The sequence below is a fragment of the Anomalospiza imberbis genome, chromosome 5 (assembly GCF_031753505.1).
Source record: "Anomalospiza imberbis isolate Cuckoo-Finch-1a 21T00152 chromosome 5, ASM3175350v1, whole genome shotgun sequence".
Lineage (NCBI taxonomy): Eukaryota > Metazoa > Chordata > Aves > Passeriformes > Viduidae > Anomalospiza > Anomalospiza imberbis.
Genome location: NC_089685.1, coordinates 66,334,427 through 66,354,882, shown reverse-complemented (window position 1 = coordinate 66,354,882; position 20,456 = coordinate 66,334,427). Strand labels below are relative to the sequence as shown.

The window sequence follows — 20,456 nt, the reverse complement described above, 5'->3', positions numbered from 1 at the left end:
GAAAATGAAATACCGTCTCAAGTGCCTTCCATCCTGACCTCAAGAAACCGATAACATGGGACTATCCTTACAAGTGACACTGAGTTTCATAACTGAGTCCCAAATACCTCTACTTCAATAAGTAAATCAATAGGATGAAAAATTCGTGCAAAGAGCTAAGCGAGGCAAAAACTCCCATTATCTTGACAAAGAAATACCTAATTTATACAAAAACATCATGATAAGATCAGGAAGTATCCTGTCAATTGATATAAATAACTCATTATCTCATCCTGATCCCATTCAAAATTAGAAGAATGCTCTAATCAGAATCTGCAAGAGCTGAAGAGGTAAAGGATAATGAGATGGTTTTGTGAGAAGTCTTTTGGCATGGAAACATGTTACAAATCTGAGATGAAATTTTAAAAATTTAATATCTTCTGGTAGTAAATACATTCACTTTTGTGAAGAATTAATAAAATTGTCAGAAGGCAGGAAGCAGAACTGGAAGTACAGCTGGTGCTCCTGTGCATTTACTGAAGAAAGAATTGATGTGAAAACCTTAAAAACACCAGCTTTTTTTTCCTTCTGAATCCTCCTTCTGGAAAGGTTTCCCCATCCAACATCCCCATCTCCATGACTGGCGAAATATAAGCCAAGCTCAAGCTCTCTACTTCAAAAATCCATTAATTGGTAAAGAAAGGGGGAAAACATGCTATTGATGATGTAATTGATGTGTTATGATATCCTGGTGGGCTGACATGTTCAGTGGTGACCTCAGCCTTTGAAATGGTGGATTACATAGTATAAATCTCCTTCTAGGAGTAGTGGGCATTTTTAGAGAAAATCTTTCTATTAATACACCATAGCTTATGACTGCTGAATGTATTCTTAGTCTAACCTTGAAAGAGGAGAAAATGGGAGGACTTCTGTAATTCTCTCACTAAAACAAGCCAAAAACCCTCAGTGGCATTTGTGCAGATGTTCCAGGCAGGGAAAATGTGGCCACTTTATCTTGACTCTAAAGTAAGTACGCATCTGGATTCCTTTCTGGAAGAAAAGATTTACACATTTGCAGCTATGAAAGATGTACAAGGTAGAGAAGGCTGTTTGTTTTATAAATCTGAGACACTGTTTTTCTCTCACCAAAAAAAGCCTCAGATTTCCCTTTCCAGTTAACCATTTCTCTGGCCATGGCACTGCTGTGATCTACCTTTTCCTGCCTTTTGGGAACATCTGGGTAACCAAAGCCAGGGTTAATAACATCGGAATAATAAATCTCCTACAAACAGTCCAATCCTCTGCAAAATTTCAGGCTGGTTTCCTGCAGAAATGAGCAATTATACAGCCTGTGGGTGGGTCCATACTACAGGTTATCTGTCCTTCCCCTTCACCCCTGCACCCCTTTTCAGCAGCCCAGGAAATTTCCATCAAATGTGTCAGCAGGGCAGTTGTATCCAAGGTTGTAGGAACCCTCACACTTTGTTCAAGTGCATGACAAAGGAAAGAAACACTAATGATGGACTCACTAAAACAGAAAAAAACCCACCTCACCCCTTATTAAACATCAAAGACTCTGCACAACAGAGGCCAAGCAGTCTTATCTCCATCAATGGCAGAACAACTTGCTCAGCAGGACATTTCTATTTTTATTTTTAATACAAGGAAACCTGCAGTGAATGTTCTGATGGACATAGAGATAGATCAAGGAAAAAAAAAAAAACAACACAGAAATGTATGTGTGTTCCTTTGGCAACACCTGCACAGTTATCTAAGAAACAACAATCTTTTTACTCTTCATTCCATCCTCTCCTCGACTAATTTTGTTCTTTAATTATGACTCCTGGCAACCTTCAATACAAATGAGGATTTTCCTCTAGGTAATGCATGCTCTTGGCTCTGAGGAGGAGGCTTGTCTGTCAAAACATTAGCTGTCTCTTTCATATATTAAGTATTAATTCTATTTATCTTGTAATTATTTTCAAATACTGGAGGCATTCTTCCCTGTATTGGAATGCAACTGGTGCTTAATTTCAGGTTTTCATGTTATTCTTGCTCAGATATGAGGCCAAAAGTGAGTAATTAAGTTCTCATTTAAACCCCATTTCCTTAAATACCTATTTTCTTACCACACACAGCCTCTTTACCAGCCCTACACTCTCCCACAGGAGGCAGAAGGAAGTGACCCATGGGGACAGGTACAGCCACAACCTCATTTCAGATGGCCTGTAACCACATTATTACTATTCCACCATTTACTGGGTACTACCAAGGCATGTGTTAATGTGTGGCGGAGCAAAGGACTTACTAGTCCCTCAGCAGGGAAAGGGAAGGAGTTAACAGCTCACCACCACCTAACACAGAGGTCCCTTTTCCCCTGCTAGGCAATGCCAGTGACAGCCTGTACCCACCCCTGGAGCCATGGCAGGTCTATTCTTCCCTTCCAGCAGAAATAAAATCAAGGGTTGAATCTGGTACAAGGAAAACAAAGAGTCATGGGTGAGCTGTGTGCCCTGTGCACTCAGGGCCAGAATTAGCACTGGTATTTTGGCAGTGTAGGACCACGCTGACCTCGTGCTGGCCCTCCAACAGCTGCTGGCATTATTCTTCTCATCTACTGAGGGCTTCTCCATGTAAGCCAGGGAGAAGCTTGGCTTCTCCATGTGAGAAAGGGAGCTCCAGCATCTCTTGAGTCAAGATAAAGGTATCACTCCTTCATAAACAGAATGAAACCACCACTTGGTTTAGTTCTGCCAAAGGAAGAGACAGAAGAGGGAATGTGGTCATGACCAGCCTTCTCAAAACTCCCACAGAGACCACAGAAGATGCAACTTCAATGCTTTTAGCTACACAGGACCTCAAACCCTAAAAATGCATTCAAGGCACTGCAAGATGCGGGTAAAACTTATGCAAGAGGCACAAAAATAGAGCCCTGTATCCACAGCAACACAAGCATACAAGAACTCCAGCACATCCCTTTTTCAAGGCCACAGGAAAGCTCTCCCCAGAACTAAGGATGGATGCCTGAAGGGAAAAAAGCACTTCAGAAACACTTTCCTACCCCCTTGGAAGGGGAAGGCCTCCAAGCCTCCTGCCTTGTGCCACCTTCCCATTTTCCCAAGGGGCCATCCACCCTGCTGGGAGGGCAGCACCGTGGTGATGAATCCGTGTTTTCCACTGCAAGGAGAAACATGACTCACAGTCCTTACCAAGACTCAGTGACTTGTGGTATCCAAAGCAAACACAGCCAGTGAGACTTTTCAACAGTCAACAATCTCCTGCTAGCTGTCCACCCCATGAAATGCCACAGCTTAAGATTTTCCCCTCACTTTGTCCTTTGCCATTGCCTTTCTTCATTCTTTCTCACAAAGGACAGTTATAAGCAGAGCCTGAGCCTCACTTTCCCACTCAGACTAAGCCTAGAAGAGTCTGTGGAGGTATGAACAACATCCTCTTCAGCTTCTATCACATGTCCCAGTGCCTGTTGGATGATGCTGCTAGGAATATCCAGAAAGAAACTAAGTCCTCACATCCTTCAGGAAACTGCTTTGATTTTAGTGATTTTAATGATTTTAGTAACCCCATCTCCCCTGTAGGGCTGGGGAGGGGAACAGCCTTGCACAAGGCCCACGGTGAGCAATACAGGAGCTCCTTGCTGTGCCAAAGAGGAGACTTAGGGCCTCAGCTCCAGCATCTGGAAGCCACAAGCCCACAGGCACCAGCTAAATCACATAGCCTGACAGTCTCCATTGTCACTTGTCCTGAGTGACTCAGGAGTTTGGGAGATGGAGGAGGAGGAGGAGAGCAGGCAGTGACAGTCCTCTGAGCTGCAACAGGGGATGGCAGGGATGGCAGACAGGTGAGGTCAGCATCCTCAGGCATCATCAGGAAGGGCACTGACACACATCCCTCACTGACACGAGAGGACTTCAAGCCTTTCCCTCATCCCCACCAGTTCACCCACATGGCCAGCAGGCCAACACACACAGATTGTGGACACCTGGTATCAGCAAAGAACAATCTGCAATGAGTTTTTAACCTTTGCTGACACGATCTTCAAGAGTAGCAACTCGCTTTGCAGTACCTGCAAAAGGAGGTAGGGAGTGGGTCTGAAACTGCTTCATTGTGGCCATCAAACAGCAATCACATGTTAATGACTTTCAGTTTATTCCCTGCAGTGCCTGGTTCAGATTTGGGAAACCAAGAATGCTTGCTAATGTTTTCAGATTAAATGGACCTTTCCTTTTCTTAATGATTGTGTCTAAAAATAACAGGAGTTGCACAGTCATGTCAATTGTAAGTCTGGAGAGGGATTACAGCTGTCTGAAAACAATAGGTGCATACTTTATTCAGCAATGGTGTGCTTAGTGTAGACAAATTTGAGTGGTCATGAAGACTACTTTGTTTCTGTATTAGTGCTTGTGAAAAGCTACATAAAAACACAGAGCCGTGAATGGCCTGACATCCACGAACAAGTCTTCTTTCAGCAATCACCCTGCACAAAGCAAACAAAAAAATCAACAAAGCCACTCAGCAGGTTCCAGGTTTCACTTCCCAAAGGGCTGTCCTGCACAGCAAAGTGTGTGATGTACAGCCATATACACCCGTACCTACACCTGCCTGACAGTTTATGGTACAGAACCATTATCCTACCAAACTAAGTATAGAGTGACATTTTCCCTTACTGAATTCTTAGTCTTTGCCCTCCTGGTAATATTTGCACAGTTTGAATCAGGTGCCAGCATCTCCCGGGAGTGACAGAGAGATACCCTCAGAAAGATCTCATGGGAGCAAGCCAGCCACGCTCAGTACTCCTGACCTTCACACCTCAGCAGCATCACATGTAAAGCAGGTACTGAGGAACTTGAGGCACCTTCAGACAGGGGTGACAAGACAACACAGAGTTTTAAGGACAGACATTTGGGTTTTAAGCACCTAACATGAAAAGTCAGGCTCTGGCTCCAGTCTCTAATACATTAACCTGCCACCTCCCTCACAGCCAGAGGCAGCCACTCAGGGTGAGGCACATACTAGATGTTCAGAAGAAACAGGGAATAGCTCTGAATATCAGCATAAACCACGAGCAAGACCGGGTTTGGATTCAGAGGTCAGAGGCAGGTTGGAAAAGTGTAGCGAAAACAAGGACATACTGCAGAGAATAAAAAGACATAACTGGATATGGAAAAAAAGGTGGCAGAAGCCACCTAGGAGCAAAAGGTGGCAGAAGTGTTATACAAAGACATTCGAGCATTTGCAGGACTTGGTGCATCTCTGGAATGACAGCCCTGCCCAGTAAGGCCTCTGTAACCCAGACAAAACCTATACAACACAGCACTCCATCCTGCTCTGCAGGCAGGTTAGCCTGAACTTTAAACTCTGCATTTACCCGAGCTCCAGGTCAGCTCAGAAATGCAGCAAAAAGATTGAGGGGTCAGAGCCAGGCAGGACAGCGACCTCCCTCCTTCCCAAGGACTTCAGGCCGGGAGCAGGCTTACACACAGCAGCTCTGCTGTGCCCCTGCTTCATCACCACTTGTGCATTCTGAGTGAGAAGGGGCTGGTGAAGCAGGTGAACCTCAATCTTGCAAGTATTCTGCCAGCAGAGTCCCCTCTGGGAAGGGAATTCGCTGCTGCCCATCTCCAGCTAAAATCTCACCCTCTCAGCTGATACTCATTTGCCCAGAAAAGTTCAAAGGCAACAGCTGCTCTTCAAAGGGGCAACAAACTGTAGGGAAGTGGAGAATCAGTGGTCTCCCCAGCCTTGGACACAGTTCCTGCAAATCCTTGGAGGTGCTTTGGCCCAGATTGTAGAGTAATTGCAGAGCAAAGAGGGAAGAGATAGAGGGGATAGGTTGTTTGCAAATTCTCTTAAAGAAAGAAAACCTTTACCCTGTCTTTGGACAGGCCCATTTGTCATTTTTAATCTGTTTCAGGGCAGATTAAAGATGCAGTGTTATCTATCTCCACTGAGATCCCACAAAATACACCAATGGCCATCTGTCAATTCTGAGTATTTCTGTAAAATTACAGACATCCAGCTTCTGGTGGGGTACTAATGAAAAAGTGAAAAATGGTTATTTGCCCCTCATTTGACCAAAGAAATGCTGTAATTTTTTGTGGCTGGTACAAAAAGCAGGGGAAAAAAAAAGTTCAGATTCTTCAGCATAATCCTGGTGTCTTCAGTTTCTTTTGATCTTTTCAGATTGCCACCCTGGGGTACCATCAGATATTAGTGACAGGTCATACGTGACAATATATTGTCTATCTCCGGACAGAGGAAGACTCCGGCAGCCTGAAAGAACTCCATCATCCTGTGTGCTGTTTTATGTGTCATATATGAAAAAAACTTTACACTTATTGTGCTTCAAAACCAACATAAACAAACAAAAAACCCCAAAAAAAGTATTTACGTGTCATGGTTTCTTATAGCTTTTCTATCCTGTTTCTGTTCACTGACCCCCCCCCAAAAAAAAATTTTCATTTGACCAAAGATTTCAAATTCAGATGGTCCCCTAATCTCTCTCCTTGTACTCTCCTAACCCTTTTCTTACAGAGTACCTAAAACAGTGGCTACTTTCCCATATAGCTCCTCAAGTCCCATGTTCTGCAAATAAATGCCCTATTGAAAGTCCCATCACCACAGAGGTTCACAGGCTCAGTTGGAAGTACTGATCATCAGAGAGCCAAGAGGAACGCACCCTTTTTTGGTTTACAGAGCTTTTCCGAGGAGCACAACAGCATCCTCAGCACTGAGATTTGTACCAGGAATGGTCTAAAAATGGACATGGGATTCCAGAATCAGTTTCCCATCTCATCAGACAAAACACTAATTTGTGTATCAGTTTTAGCTTCCATAATTTCTCCACAATTACAAAACACTGTTTCACCAAACAGTATTTTTAGTCTTTTTTAAAAGGCACAGAGAATCCAGGGAAAGAGTAATTCATTGCTCTGAACTCTTCAGCCAGTGAAGAGAAAAAACTGAAGAGCAAGGACAAAGCTCTTTCTCAAAGGACTCTTACTCAAAGCAGGTACTCACAACAAGCCCTTCATTCGGAGCTTCTTGCAAAACCCATACAGAACATCCAGGAACTGGGGAAAAAAACCTCTCCAAAGTCTCTGGCTGTTTGGAAAGAAGCAGACCCAGACTGAAGCCGATGCACAGCAGCTCTGTCTCTCATCTTTCCTGCCTCAGCAGCACTGTCACAAGCACATCTGGTACCTCTGAACTCTGAAGTGATGGGTTCCTTACTTACAAAGCACCACGGCAATGCAGCTTTACCCCAAAAGGGCTTCTGCTACATGTTTATTACCTCTCAGTGCTCTCTCCACCAGATATTTTTCATTTGCTAGAAAAATGTTTCTAGCCCAGATAGGCTTATAATACCCACCCAATTGACCATAGCATCTGAGCAGCTTCCAGAGTGGCATTCAGCAACATGCCTAACATTTGTCATATGTGATTTACTTGCTCACTCCCATCCTCTTGCCCAGGGAAGGTCTGTGTGTTCAGTGCCTTGTTTCATTTTGGTATTTTATTTTTAAGGTGCTTCTGGATCTTTCCTAGCAAAGAGAAATCAGCACCAGGAAGCATACCTTAAACAGAGAGCAGAAAGATGGAAGTCTGTGATTGTCCTTGGTGCAATTTCTGTCATTTGGTCTTGGACTGGATCTTGAGGAACTGGCTGTCTTCTGCACAGGTAAGTTTAACAGTTCCCCTTGATCTGTAATTGTTTACGGTGAGTGTGTCACAGGTGTGACATTCACATTCTCTGGACAGAGAGTCATAATTCTGTCTCTCAGGATTTTTTGGAGAAACACAGAAGGAAACACAGAGAGAAGAAGAGAAAACAGTCTTTATCTCTGCTTCTTTCTGTGTTTCTCCAAGAAATCCTGAAAGATAGAATTATGACTCTCTGTCCAGAGAATGTGAATGTCACATAACAGGTTGCCCTGAGAGGCTTCAAAAGCCCCATCCCTGAAAACATTTGAGCCCATGGGCTCTGAGCAACGTGACCTAGTTGAAAACACCCCTACTCATTGCAGGGAGTGTTAAACTAGATGATCTTTAAAGGTCCTCTCCAACCAAAACCATTCTGTGATCCCTTCTGAAAGGCAGTGGTTTGAAATCCAGATTTTTCATAGATAGGAGATGTTCAAGCCACTTAGCACCTGGAACATAAAGACAGAAGACACAGGTTTGATGCAACTCTTCTATTCCAAGCCATTGCAATCAGAAACAGAGGGCAGGTTTCCATAACAAGCAACAGTGATTCCTTAATCCCACCAGTAAACCACCAGCCAGCAGAGCCCACTGTAAAACCCTTGCTAACCACTGGCTATGAATGAGGGCAATGCAAATTGCTTCAATGCTCTTCAGGGGAAGAACCAGATACTGTCTTTCTTTTTTGTGCTTAACACGATAGCTAAATAAAATACCATCAGACAAGAACAACACTTCAAGGTGAGGGTACAGGTAAGACATGATGTGGTGGCAACAAGAGCGATTTTAAACCAACGGGGCACTACAAATGCAGATTAGATGAAGCAGTAAATGGTCAGAAGGGAGTGATGCAGTAAGATGCAGAAATTAGAGATATGCTTGTATTATATTCTAAATGAGTATAGCAGAGTAGCAGAGGACTTTACCTGCTACAGTGAGGTTAGCTGGTCTTGGAGACTTTCACATCCTAGGACCTGAACTGATCAGGTCTGTCAAGATTTTCTTTTCAAAAGATCTGGACAGAGAGAGGAAGGATAAAAGGAAAGGGAAAAAAACAAAACAGGGTCAGTACTTAGCATCTGGAGCAGAAAAATGTTCTAGCTCCCTCTGAACAGAATTATACTCACTCAATACACAGTGAATATTTCACTTTTTTCTTTTTTTTCTTTTTCTTTTTTTTTTTCTTTTTTTTTTTTTTTTTAAAGGTGAAGCAGCTCACAGGGACAGCAGGACCCAGACAAGCCAAGAATACAGCGCCCAGAACACTCTCCAGAGAAAAGAAAACTTTCAAAGAAGAGGTAATTAATGTCTGCAAATTAGTGGGTGCTCTCACCACTCAATGACTGGAAAAGGGGTACAGGTGAGAGAGGTGAAAGGAAAAGGTATAACAGGTGTCTGCAGAACAACTTTTTCTTTTGAAACCAAGCAAGTGCTTTTGCTACAGAGATCTGTCGGGAAAGGCACATTAAGAGTACCTACTCCACCAGCCTGCAGCTCCAGAAACCACTGCTGCATATTCCTCTCTCTTTGCATCCAGTGCACCAGGCCACTTCCCCACAAAAAATTAACAACTGTGACTCAGCAGATCTCTTTGGAACAGCTCTGTGATTGAGATCCCCAGGCAAACTACGCAGAAACTTCAGGCCATCAACAGCAACCTCTACTTCCCCGGCTAAGCAGCTCTCAGGTCATTTGTGGAGCAGATTTTGATGGCCAGATACATGAGGAGAAAGCTGGAAGGCAGAGCCTTGGGATGCAGCACCCAAGATTGCCCAGCATCTTCCAGCAAGCCTCATAACCATAAGATGGGCAGCAGTTGTCCCACACAAGGCTTTAATTTTTGCTTTAGTGCAAGGAACAAGCAAGACACACCAGCTCCCTGGCTGTGATTTCATGGTAGTGCAGCCAGCTTGCTCCCTCCCACCCACTGTGCTGGCCAAGCTTTTGGTACCAGCTGCATGAGGAGCAAGACCAGAAATGGATCCAGCTGGGGAGAAAGAAATATCAACACACAAACCAACAACAAAGAAAGGAAGGTGAGAAATCTCTGCAAGATCCATTCTCTACTACAGTTCCTGAAGTAAACTCTCCAGCAGTGCCAGGGGCAGGAATGAGTGGGAAGGAAAGGAAAGGGAAGGGAAAGGGAAAGGGAAAGGGAAAGGGAAAGGGAAAGGGAAAGGGAAAGGGAAAGGGAAAGGGAAAGGGGAGGAGGAAGGGAGGGGATGCAGTACTCATAATCACTGGATCCCAGAATGGGTCAGTTTGGAAGGGACCACAGTGGTGTCAGCTGGGAGCAGCTGAGCAGCAGGGAGGTACTACCTCCCTGCTCAGCAGGGCCATCCCAGAGCACAGGGCAGAGGATTGTGTCCAGAGAGGTCTGGAATATCTCCAGTGAGGGAGACTCCACACCCTCTCTGGACAATCTGTTCAGTGCTCGGTCACTGCCCAGGGAAGAAGTTCTGTCTCATGTCCAGGTGGAAGCTCCTGGGATCAGTTCCTGCCCGTTCCTCTGGTGCCATTGCTGGGCCCCCAGGGCAGAGCCTGGGCCCTGCTCTGAGCCCTCCCTGCAGACAGGGACACCCAGGGCTGAGGGCCCCTCTCAGATGGGGCTCCTCTCAAAACAGCCCCAGCTCCCTCAGCTTTTCCTCATAAGAGAGATGCTGCAGTCCCTTTGTCAAACTACTGCCTCTGTTGCTTTCAGCCACACTGGCAGCCCAGGACTTACAGGACTTACACAACTGGCTCACCCAGCTCCACCTGTTTGCAAACACCAAGCCCTGTTTTACATTACTTGTGCTTAGATAACAATAGCTTTGCTAGAAAAACACACTATATATTAACTCTTCCCCAGCCCAGGAAGAGAAACACCCAACTGATCATCAACCCCAGGTATGGCCCAGGTAGGAGTCAACACCTATCTCCAGCTGACAGCAGAGGCAAGCTGCTAAAGAGCCCTGACCCACGAGAGATGGTTTCTGAAGCCATCCTCATTGCAGTGCTACAGAACCGGCTTGGAGGAAGAACATAAAGAGAATAAAAGGCAACAGAAATCAATTAAAACACCCTGCTGACTTCTCCTCCAGCACCAGTAACACTCTAATTCTTTGCTCTGCATCAGTGCCCAAGATTCATCTCCTCCTAAAGGAAATAAGCTACTTGATTTACTACACCAAAGGCTGTCACAAATTCATGTGCTAGCAATTGCAGCTGAGGGACTCCCCACATGCTGGATCTTTTAATGAGAAAACATGAAATGTTGCTTCTTAGCTGCCCTTGGCAGATGGCTGTGACAAGAGAGATTTCCCAAATAGGTGAAGAGAAGGTGAGAGAGCTCAGCTGTGGTCAGTTGAGTGGCTCTGTGAGATGAGCCAGTAGAGGTCTCTCTTCCACTAATAAAAATAAATAAATATCCATATTCATCTGTGTATGCATGTGTCTGCAGTTGGGGTCCCTGGTCTCGACCTAGAATAAAACGTATACATCCGGAAGCCAGCAGCTCAGATGGGAACAACCATTTGTTCCAGAAAAAAAAAGTTCAAAAAACAGAAGTTGGTGTGGTGTACCAGGTTACCAAGCTCATGGTATCAACTCCAGGCTTCACACCTGGCAGGAAAAATTTATAGTATGGTCAGTCCCAGACCTCCAGCTTCTCTCCCTAAAGCAAGTGAGGACCAGAGCTGCAACTGGACTTGCTAGGATATAGCCATCTCTTCCAGCCTGCCCAGGGTAGCAGGGGACAGGAGCCCTTTCCGCACTTGTAGGTGCTTGGTTTCATTCTGGGTAGAGCCAGTCATGACAGAAAGGCTTTATCAGGCAACACTTGGATTTTTGGCCTCCATGTAAAGGACTGCTGGGTCTTTGTGGGAGAAGAGTCTGGAGCACACAAAATGGGGCGTCTGCTCACGACTGGAATCCTTGTTTGAAGACTCAGATGTGAGGCCAAGGATAAAACTGGAATGGAACTAATGTTCCTGCCTGCTGTCTCCTCCAAACAGCTGCAGGCGCAGTAGGACAGCCAGGTATAAAAGCTCGAGCTGGCACAGCCTGTCTTTGTGGATGGGGAACGCTGAACCACAAGGTGTGCTGCTCCCTGCTTCCACCCAGAGCAGGTGCCAAAGCTGCCGGGAGGAGCAGGGCATCCCCTGCCAGCACAGCAGAGAAAAACACAGCACAGCAGAGAAAAACACAGCACAGCACAGAAAAACACAGCACAGCACAGAAAAACACAGCACAGCACAGAAAAACACAGCACAGCACAGAACAGCCTGCCACAAGCACCCATCCAGGTCAGCCCGGTCCAGCTGGGCCACGGACTGGTGTCCTCCACTGCAGTGACATCCCACAATGTGTCAGCTGCAGCAGCAACCCTCCCCTTTTCCAAAACCCAGAGGCAGGGAACTGCCCCCCAAGACCTGAGAGCAGATGCCCACAGGATCCCCACAAGCCCTCAACAGCAAACTGCCCATGGCTTGTAGAGAACCTGTGGATCAGCAGGTTCATTAAAATGGGGAAGGTACACACATCCAGGCACAGGTGGGAAATGAGGGGAATTCCGGAGGGGTTACAAGGCAGTGGTAATTTGGTTTTCTCCAGGGAGAAGCAGGGAGTCTGACGCTCCTTTGGTTTTAGGCAGTTACACTTGGTATATTAGCATTACATATTAACATGTTATTTTCATATTTTTATCATTGTTATTAATTTTATGTTATAGGAAAATATACATTTGCTTGCTTTTTAAGTGAAGTAAATCGGGAATTATTTTTATTAGAAAGCAAAAAATAGAGAAGAAAAACACATTCCCCTCTATTTTTTGGCCTAATTTTCAGTCTTGCAATGACTGATGCAGGCAAGACAGAAAACAGGCAGGGAGAGGAAAGGCACACAAGCTGCCTGGATAGAGGAGGTGGCTGAGCCTGGATGAAGCACAGCAAACCACAAGTGCTGATACAACCCGCCCAGTAGGAAAAAAATGCCTTTTTTCAGCTTCATAAGTAAATGAAACATCAGAGGTGGGGAAAAAAATCAGTATTAAAAAATACAGAAAGTCTCCAAGGTTTTTCAAATAAAATGAAAGCAGAAGACATCTAATTTGGGGAAAGAGCAAAACAATTAATACAATATAATATTATTTTACTGCAGATCACGAATTTTGTTAAAGCCACTATACTATGGCCTTTTTATTTTGGTATTTTAAAAGTAATAATAAATGAGAATAGTAAATTACTTTTCAAAAAAAAAAAAAAAAAGACAAAATGCTGTAGGATGTTGAAACAAAACCATGTTGACATTTCCTGAAGTGCAGTATTTTCTTTTGAAAATGAAATTCGGTTTTGTTTTCTTTCAGCTGAAGTTACTGAGAAGTACAGATGGGTAAGGATGTCAGAAAACATCGTTTCCCAGCTAATTTCCCCATCTGAGGAAGAGGAGGCTAGCTCCGAAGCAGCGGGTGTTAATATTGACTTCAAGGACACTTTGTTAGTACTTTTTCTTCCCGCCAAACGCCTCCAGTGAAAAACGGTCAGATCCACGTCCAAAATACTCCTGCTAAGGAAGGGGTCGGATGTCTCTTCTCTGGAACGGGAGCACGCGGCTGTGCGGAAGGGAACGCCAGCCCTTCCAGCAGCAGGCCCTGCATGGAAGCCCGCAGAGGGAAAGCCGCGCTCCAAGCACGAGCAGAGCGGGATCGCTGCGGGACGCGAGCCCAAGCGCGGGGGCCGCTGCTGCGGGAAGCGGGGTCGCACTGCCGGGGGCGCGCAGGTACGTGCGTGCACACACGGGGGGGGTGCGCGCGTCCTCGCCTACATGTGACCGCGGAGCGAGGGAGGGAGGCAGGGACAGAGGAAGGGGAAAAGCCAGAGGGGGAAGGCGGGGGCTGCGTGCGCAGCCCGCGGGGCGGGCGCGCGGTTGCATCAGACGAGGCGGGCCGCGCTCCGCCCTGCCTCTCCCCCGCCGCGGCCTCGGCCCTGCCCCGCCCGGCCCGCGGAGCGCTGCCAGGCGCGCCAAAGTAGCGAGGCAAGGTTGCCTCTAGCCGCCCGACGAGGAAACGTTGCGGCGGAGAGGAGAAAGGGATGGGGGGGGGAAATAAAATTTTAAAAACTGTCCCCGCCAAAAGGGCCCGGCCCTGTCTCCCAGTCTCCGCGGGGCTGCGGTCGGGCAAGCGCCACAAGCAGTCCCCGAGGGAGGGGGTACGGGGCGGGTCCGAACCGTGGCCGCCCTGCCCCCCTCGCTCCGGGCGCGGCGGTGGGGGATGTTCCCCCCTCTGTCTTCGGCCCCGTGCATCCCCCGGGGGTCACCGGGGGAGGAGGAGGCGGGGGCGGGTGCGGCGCTCCCCCGGCGCGGTTGCAATAGCGGCGGGCGCGGCCCCCGGTGGAAGTGGCAGCCGTGGCGGCCCTCGGCTGCCGCGCAGGCAGAGAAGCTGTATCGATCGGTCGCGGCAACAAGGACAGCAGCGACGGAAAAGAAAAAAAATACTCAAAATCATAGCGGGGGAGCGGTCACAGGGCACATCCCAACACTACGTGAAGGAGAAGCGGAATGGACCCCGCCCGCCGCCTCCCTCCCCGGCCCGGGGGCTGCAGCCCCGCCCGGGGGGGTTTGGCTTGTGCCGGCTGCGGGGATAGGCCGGCTCGGGGAGGCGCCGCTATTTATTTTCCACCGAGATCACTTTGTTCGTGTTGGGGCAAAAAAAAAAAAAAAAAAAAAAAAAAAAAGGAAACATCACGTTTTAGGGTTTTTTCTTTTTTTTTTTTTTCCTAAATCTTCGCGAGTGTTTTCCACGTTTAGCGGGCTGGGTTGCGCAGGCCCGCCGGGGCGGCTGCAGTCCCTGTGCATGGGGAAGGAGGGCGGGCACGGAGCGCGCCCGGGGCAGACGGCTGCGTGTCTAGCGATCCCTCGCAGCCGCCGGAGCAGGGCAAGGGCAGCCGTCGGCGCCGGCTGTACCCGCTCCGGCCTTTCTGCCGGGCCCTGCCCGAGTCGGGGCCGACACTGAAGTGGGGCTGGCGGCCGGGGTCTCGCCCCGTCTCGCCGTCCCTCCCCAGCACCGGCCCGGCACAGGCCGGCGTTCTCGGGGAGGTTTCGGAGCGAGGGCGAGCCCGGGCGCGGCCGGGATAAACAACAGGATCGCGTTGCACCGGGGAGGGGGGTGGACCCTGGCGAGCCTCGCAGGGAGCTGTGCTCCCCCTCCGCCCCCGTTTTGTATTCTTTTACGTGTTTGTTTATTCCTCGCAAGCCCTGGGGCTGAGAACGCTGCTCCTCCGCATCCCCGGGCGCAGGGGCCGCTCGCACCTTGGAGGGCAGGGTCGGGCAGCCCCCGCCATCCCCCGCACTACGGGCATCCAGGGTGCCAGCCCTCCCCGTGTCCGGCGGCGCCCGGCCCGGCGCATCCCTGGCGGTGCTGGGGGGCCAGCGGAGCGCGGCCGGTGCCTCCGCCAGCATCTGCCGGGCCCGGGACGTGCGAGGCGCCATCTTTGATAGCCACGAGCGGCCGCCCGAGGAAGATGCCCCGGGGCTCCGGTCACCAGCGCGGGCCCCGGCACCAAGGGACGGAGGGACAAGTTCGGGTAATCCCGGGGATGCGCTGGCTCTCCGATGGCGGCCCGGGAGGTGCTCTTTTGGGCTCGAGTTTGAAGTCTTAGGAGTCAGAGGACTAAGCGCAAGAAATACCTCTTCTCTCTCAAAAAAAAACAACCCCACCCCAAACCCCAAAAACATTTTGACACAGGAAATTCCACTCTTATACACCAAGAGGGCACATCATTCCAATTACCACAGAGGAGATTCAGAAGCATTTATGTTGGAAAAGCCCTCTTTTGAATCCAGCTGTTAACCCACCTGTGCCCAAGTGTCACATCCACACGTGTTTGAAATCCCTCCGGGGATGGTCTCTCCACCACTGCCCGGGGCAGGTCGTTCCAATGCCTGAGCACCCTTCCATGAAGCATCGCTGCACTAGGGGTGCTGCATCCTTTACTTTCACCTCCGCCAGAGACCCGCGAAGAGATGGATACTCAAAGGAAAACTGTTACCATTTCTTGCAGTCTTATTTCCTCCTGTGCCAGGCTGAGGGACGTTGAAACACACACTAATGAAGACCATATTTCTTATATATGGCAGTTTTCTTTATTGATTGCTTGATGTGAAACAATATCAATCTGGATTTTTTCTTTTCCCCACACATTACAAAAAAAAAAAAATTAAATTGGCTCAGTCTGCAATCTTTTAAGCACAGCCATATTAATTATGAGGAAAAAAAAAGAAAAAAGAGAGAAAAAAAAACTTTCTAAAAAGTCTACCAAATAGAGCATTTACAAATGCACAAAAACATGCCACTTTGGCTTTCTGGGGAAAAAATATTGTCTTCTAGATTAAAAAAAAATCTTTTAACATAAATAAGTTAGTATAATTTCTCAGTGTCTTTACAGAGTTATGTACACAGGTACACTTCAAACTTTTTTTTTTTATTTTTACATACAGGTACACAGGCAACGTAGAAATACTGTTTAAAGATGTAGTATCCCTTTTCCTCTCACACACAAACACTTCGGGAAGTGGGTCAGATCAGAAAACAACAATATTCCAGATTCAGAGCAAAAGCCTTCCAGATTAGGTTAAAAAAAATAATCAGGAAATGTATTCCGGTGGGATGTTTTTACACAACTTTTTACAGGCTATCAGTTTTGGTATATGGATTTGGAGGGGTGGGAGGGCAGGGAACTTCTGCTACTACATAACGGAAATATCATAGCTCCCACCTCTTCAGTTCAATGCCGGAGGAAGAAATTTCACAATAATCTCTCTTAACAGTTGCCACGATGATACGTTAAAAAAAAATTCTGAACAAATTTTTTAAAAAGGGAGAAAAAACACTGTGGACCCACTTAAAGGGACAATACATCTTTAAGTAATAAAAAACCTACACTGCTTCTCTTCATAGATTTCTTAGCTTGCTAGATTGTGAAAGCAAGTTCCAATCAGTCACCCTCTTCCAGTCCCTCCCCCCCCCCAACAAGTTTTATGTGCTACATAAGGTAAAAACTATATACACAGGTAGTACAATGAAGCAAATAAGGAAACACCTAATTGCACAATGCTACATCCAATGCTTTTAGAGGCAGGTCTTTTAAGAGTGCCTAAAATTTAGTGTTATTGTTTGCTTTTTGTTGCTGTTTTTTTGTTGCTGGTTGTTTTTGTTTTTTTCAGTGCTTGTACAGGACCTCCATCTCCCGGAGATCGGCGATATGTGTTTTTTTTTTCCTTTCCCGCTACGACTTTACATCTTCCTCTCTTCATCGCCGCCCGCCGCACCCGACGAACGAAGACGCGCACATCGTCTGCTCTGCAACGGGAATAATGAAGGGAAAAGAAAAAAAGAAAAAAAAAAAGACAGGGGGGAAAGCGATTAGAAAACATCGACAAGAAACGCGATCCGCGGCGCAACCGGTTCAAACCGACACCGCATCCCCAGGGCGGGCGGGCCCAGCCCGGGCGGGGCCCCCGCCGCCCCCCCGCCCCGGGCCGTGCTCCCGTACCGCTGCCAGCGGGCCCGGACCCTCCATCCCTCGGCGGGGAACGCGGGGTGACCCCTCCCGTGCCCCCACCCCTAAAAGCGGGCGGGAGTAGCAGCATTCGCGTGGCCGCGCTCGCCCACGGCTCACCCCAGCGGGACTAATTTGTTGCAACTTCTGCTTTACAGCTTAATCTCTCTCTCTGCACAATCGCAAATCGTTTTATTGTAAACCTCATTCCCAACCTCGGCTCCCAAACCGCCGGCGCGATTTTTACCAACTCTCCCGCACCAGCCCTCGCCTTAAAACAAAACAACAAAAAGGGGGTAGGGAAAAGAAAAGAAAAGAAAAGAAAAGAAAAGAAAAGAAAAGAAAAGAAAAGAAAAGAAAAGAAAAGAAAAGAAAAGAAAAGAAAAGAAAAGAAAAGAAAAGAAAAGAAAAGAAAAGAAAAGAAAAGAAAAACTGCACAACCCAGCCTCCCATTAACCCGCTCCCTTCCCCCTGCCAGCCTCTAAAACCAAACCAAAACAACACAAAAAAAAAAAAAAAAAAAAAAAAAAAAAAAAAAAAAAAGGGCGGGGGGGAGGGAAACAACCCAAAAAAAAAAAACCAAAACAACCTTGCATTGCTCGAATTTTGAGAAAGTGCCCGGATTCCCCTTAAACCCAACTTCTTGACTTATTTCTCCCGCAGTGCGAGGTGGCCGCGACATGCGACGGCAAGGCTGACCGTGGAGGTGAAAAAGCCCCGGGGGCGGGGGACAGGGAAAGTCCCCCGAAATCCGCTGGCATCTGACACGATGCACCAGCCGCGCTTCCAACTCCACCTCTGCACCCGCACGGTCCTTGGGAAAGGGCCCTCCCTGGCCCCGGTGCCCATCCCGCAGGAAGGCAGGGTGAGTCCCACCGCAGCCCCTGCCCCAGCCCCCTGACGCTGCCGAGCCCAGGCTAGGCTTCGCTCCTTGTTTTGTTCTTTACAAGCCCTGCGCCTCCCACTCCCCACCCTCCAACACACACCCATTGCCGAGTGCTCGGGAAAAGCCACCCTTCCTCGGAGAAAACATCCCTCGGCGAGCCCACAGGGGCTCGAAGCCCTCTCCCCACCCCTTCAGAGAAGCGGGATAGACACTCGGTCACCTTTTCTTTCCCTTACTTGCATCCTAATGCCAGACCCTAAAGGGAACTGACCTAAACGCTTTACGTTTGATGTCTTCCCGGACTTGATTTCTTGGGTGTTTGCTCCACTGAACTGGCACTGGGAGAGTCTTCTGAAACCTCTTCTTCTGTTGTATTGGCTCTTTTATTTTGAGGAGAGGAATCTAGGGGGGGGAAATTAAAAACGAGGGGGGCGGGGAGGGGGGGGGGGGGAGAAAGATATTAAAATATTTCCCTTCCAGATGTTTGCTTGGCATCCAGGGGGGATAGATGGAGCCGAGGGGAATAATCCCAGATCCCCATGTCAGGTATCAGCTGCTTGAAGCGAGCAGGGGGTGGGGAGATGGGCTTCTCCCTAGGTAGGAGACCCAAGTTCCCCCTTTTCGGCTAAAATCCATATTCGTCTTTTGCTGGACGCTGTGAACCTCCTCCGATCTGGGCAGGAGCCCGGGTCCCCGCAGTGGGGCGGCGAGGGGTCGGGGAATCTGACCCGCGTCTAAGGGCTCGTTCTTGCAAATCATCTACCGGCTCCCACTCTAGGCGGGACCCCCGGGACTGCCGACACTACCCAGGCTTTTTTTAGGGGGAAAGGGGCGGGAGGGGAGGGGTGGGCACACCGAGCCGGTGCCACGCGTGGCAGAGGCGGAAAGGCCGGAACGCCGGCGCTGACACGAGTGGGACGCGGGGCAGAGCCGTGGGGTACGTTACCATCGGCTGCGGGTCTTTTCCTCTGGGCAGTGCACTGCTCTGCTAAGTCCGTCTGATTTTCTGAAACATCAGTCTTTTGAGCTACACAGTGAGTGTCCTCTGAGATTCCCTGAGAACCGACAAAAACCACGGTTTGGCAATTCCCGTTTACATCCAAGCTCTGGCGGCCAGCGGACTTGCAGACGGCTTTCCGTAGCCGGGGGGGTCTGAAGTAGAAGTCGGGCGATCTCCCCTTCTCCACGGCTTGCCACTCGTACCTGCCTTCCAGCGGCCTGTGATTCTGGAAATCGAAATTCCACTTCCTCTGGTACGCCTCCTCCATCTCCTGCAGGTGTTTCTTCAACTCCCTGTTGAGCTCTTCGTGGTTCACCGGCCCGAAGAGGTTCCGGCACGCTGACGGCTTCGGGTACTCCGACTGCCTGGCCTCCATGCGCTCCAGGGTAGGGCTCCCATTAGAAATGCGGACGTTTGACATCTCCCCGCACGCTGTGGCTCCAGGCGGCGGTTGTTGTTCTCGCTGCTCTCTCTCCGCGGCCTCCGCCGCCCTTTATTTCCCGGCGCCCGGCGGCTCCGCTCTGCGCCTCCGCTCCCCGCTGCCCCGCGCTGCGGCCCTGCCTCGGCCTCGCTCGCCTTCGGCCCGCGGAGAAGGGGCGAGGAGGCGCCCTTGCATAAGCGCCGGCCCGGGGATGAGCCCTGAGAGCCGCCGCTGCCGCCGCCGGGGAGCCCCGGGCGGGTGAGGAGCGGAGCGCGGCGCTGCCCCCGCGGTGCCGGTCCGCCGCCGATGGCGATGGCGCTGGTGCTGATGATGCCCCTGCCGATCGCACCGCCGCCGCGTAGTAAAAGCGAGACGGAAAAAAACAAGAGGAGACGAGCCCTTTTCTCGGTTGCCCAATATGGCGATTGAAGGGAGGCTGACGAAGAAGAAAATGATTGACAGGACGAGTCTATTTAAACAGCCCGGCCGAGCCATTGGTTACGGCGGCGGGCGCCGCCCCGTCCGCCCGGCCCTGCCCCGCCGCCGCCGCCGGCTCTAAAGGTGGGACGGGGCGAGCCGAGAGCGGAGGGGAAAATGAGAGGGGTGGGACGGCAGCGCTGAGTCTGTTCTTCTCATCCCTCTGTAAAGCCCGCAAAGCCCGGCGGGGTTTGTGCCGCCCCACAAAAACACGCACCCCATCCCGCTGCTGGCCCGAGTGCCTGAGGAATGGTGACGGCTGGTTTTGAGTCAGGGCTGTGACAGGAGCGTCCCACCGCTCTGGTTTGCCCGGCTTGGACTCTGGCGACACGTCCCCGATGAGGTCCGGGGCTGGGGGCAAGCTCGGGGCTAGTGGGCAGGCTGACGACCCCAGGGCATGCCGCGGGGGCCAGCACCCTGAGCCCACTGCCTGCAGAG

The 20,456-nt window shown here is 49.3% G+C and overlaps 1 protein-coding gene across 1 annotated transcript; it reads right to left on the bottom strand.

The window, feature by feature from the left end:
* Positions 1-16,880: 16,880 nt before the first annotated feature.
* CDKN1B (cyclin dependent kinase inhibitor 1B) lies at positions 16,881-19,982 on the bottom strand. Its single transcript, XM_068191690.1, has 3 exons — positions 19,067-19,982; positions 18,392-18,522; positions 16,881-17,035 (listed from the first exon to the last, which is right to left on the bottom strand). The coding sequence occupies exons 1-2, from the start codon at positions 19,539-19,541 to the stop codon at positions 18,401-18,403; spliced, it is 597 nt and encodes a 198-aa protein (XP_068047791.1). The 5' UTR covers positions 19,542-19,982; the 3' UTR covers positions 16,881-17,035; positions 18,392-18,400.
* Positions 19,983-20,456: the final 474 nt, after the last annotated feature.

Bases quoted from the DNA above. Each gene is read 5' to 3' on its own strand.
- CDKN1B (XM_068191690.1), bottom strand. From the start codon at position 19,541: ATGTCAAACGTCCGCATTTCTAATGGGAGCCCTACCCTGGAGCGCATG. The intron at 18,523-19,066 runs GTAACGTACCCC...TCCCCCCCCTAG, and splicing joins GAAAAGACCCGCAGCCGATG to ATTCCTCTCCTCAAAATAAA.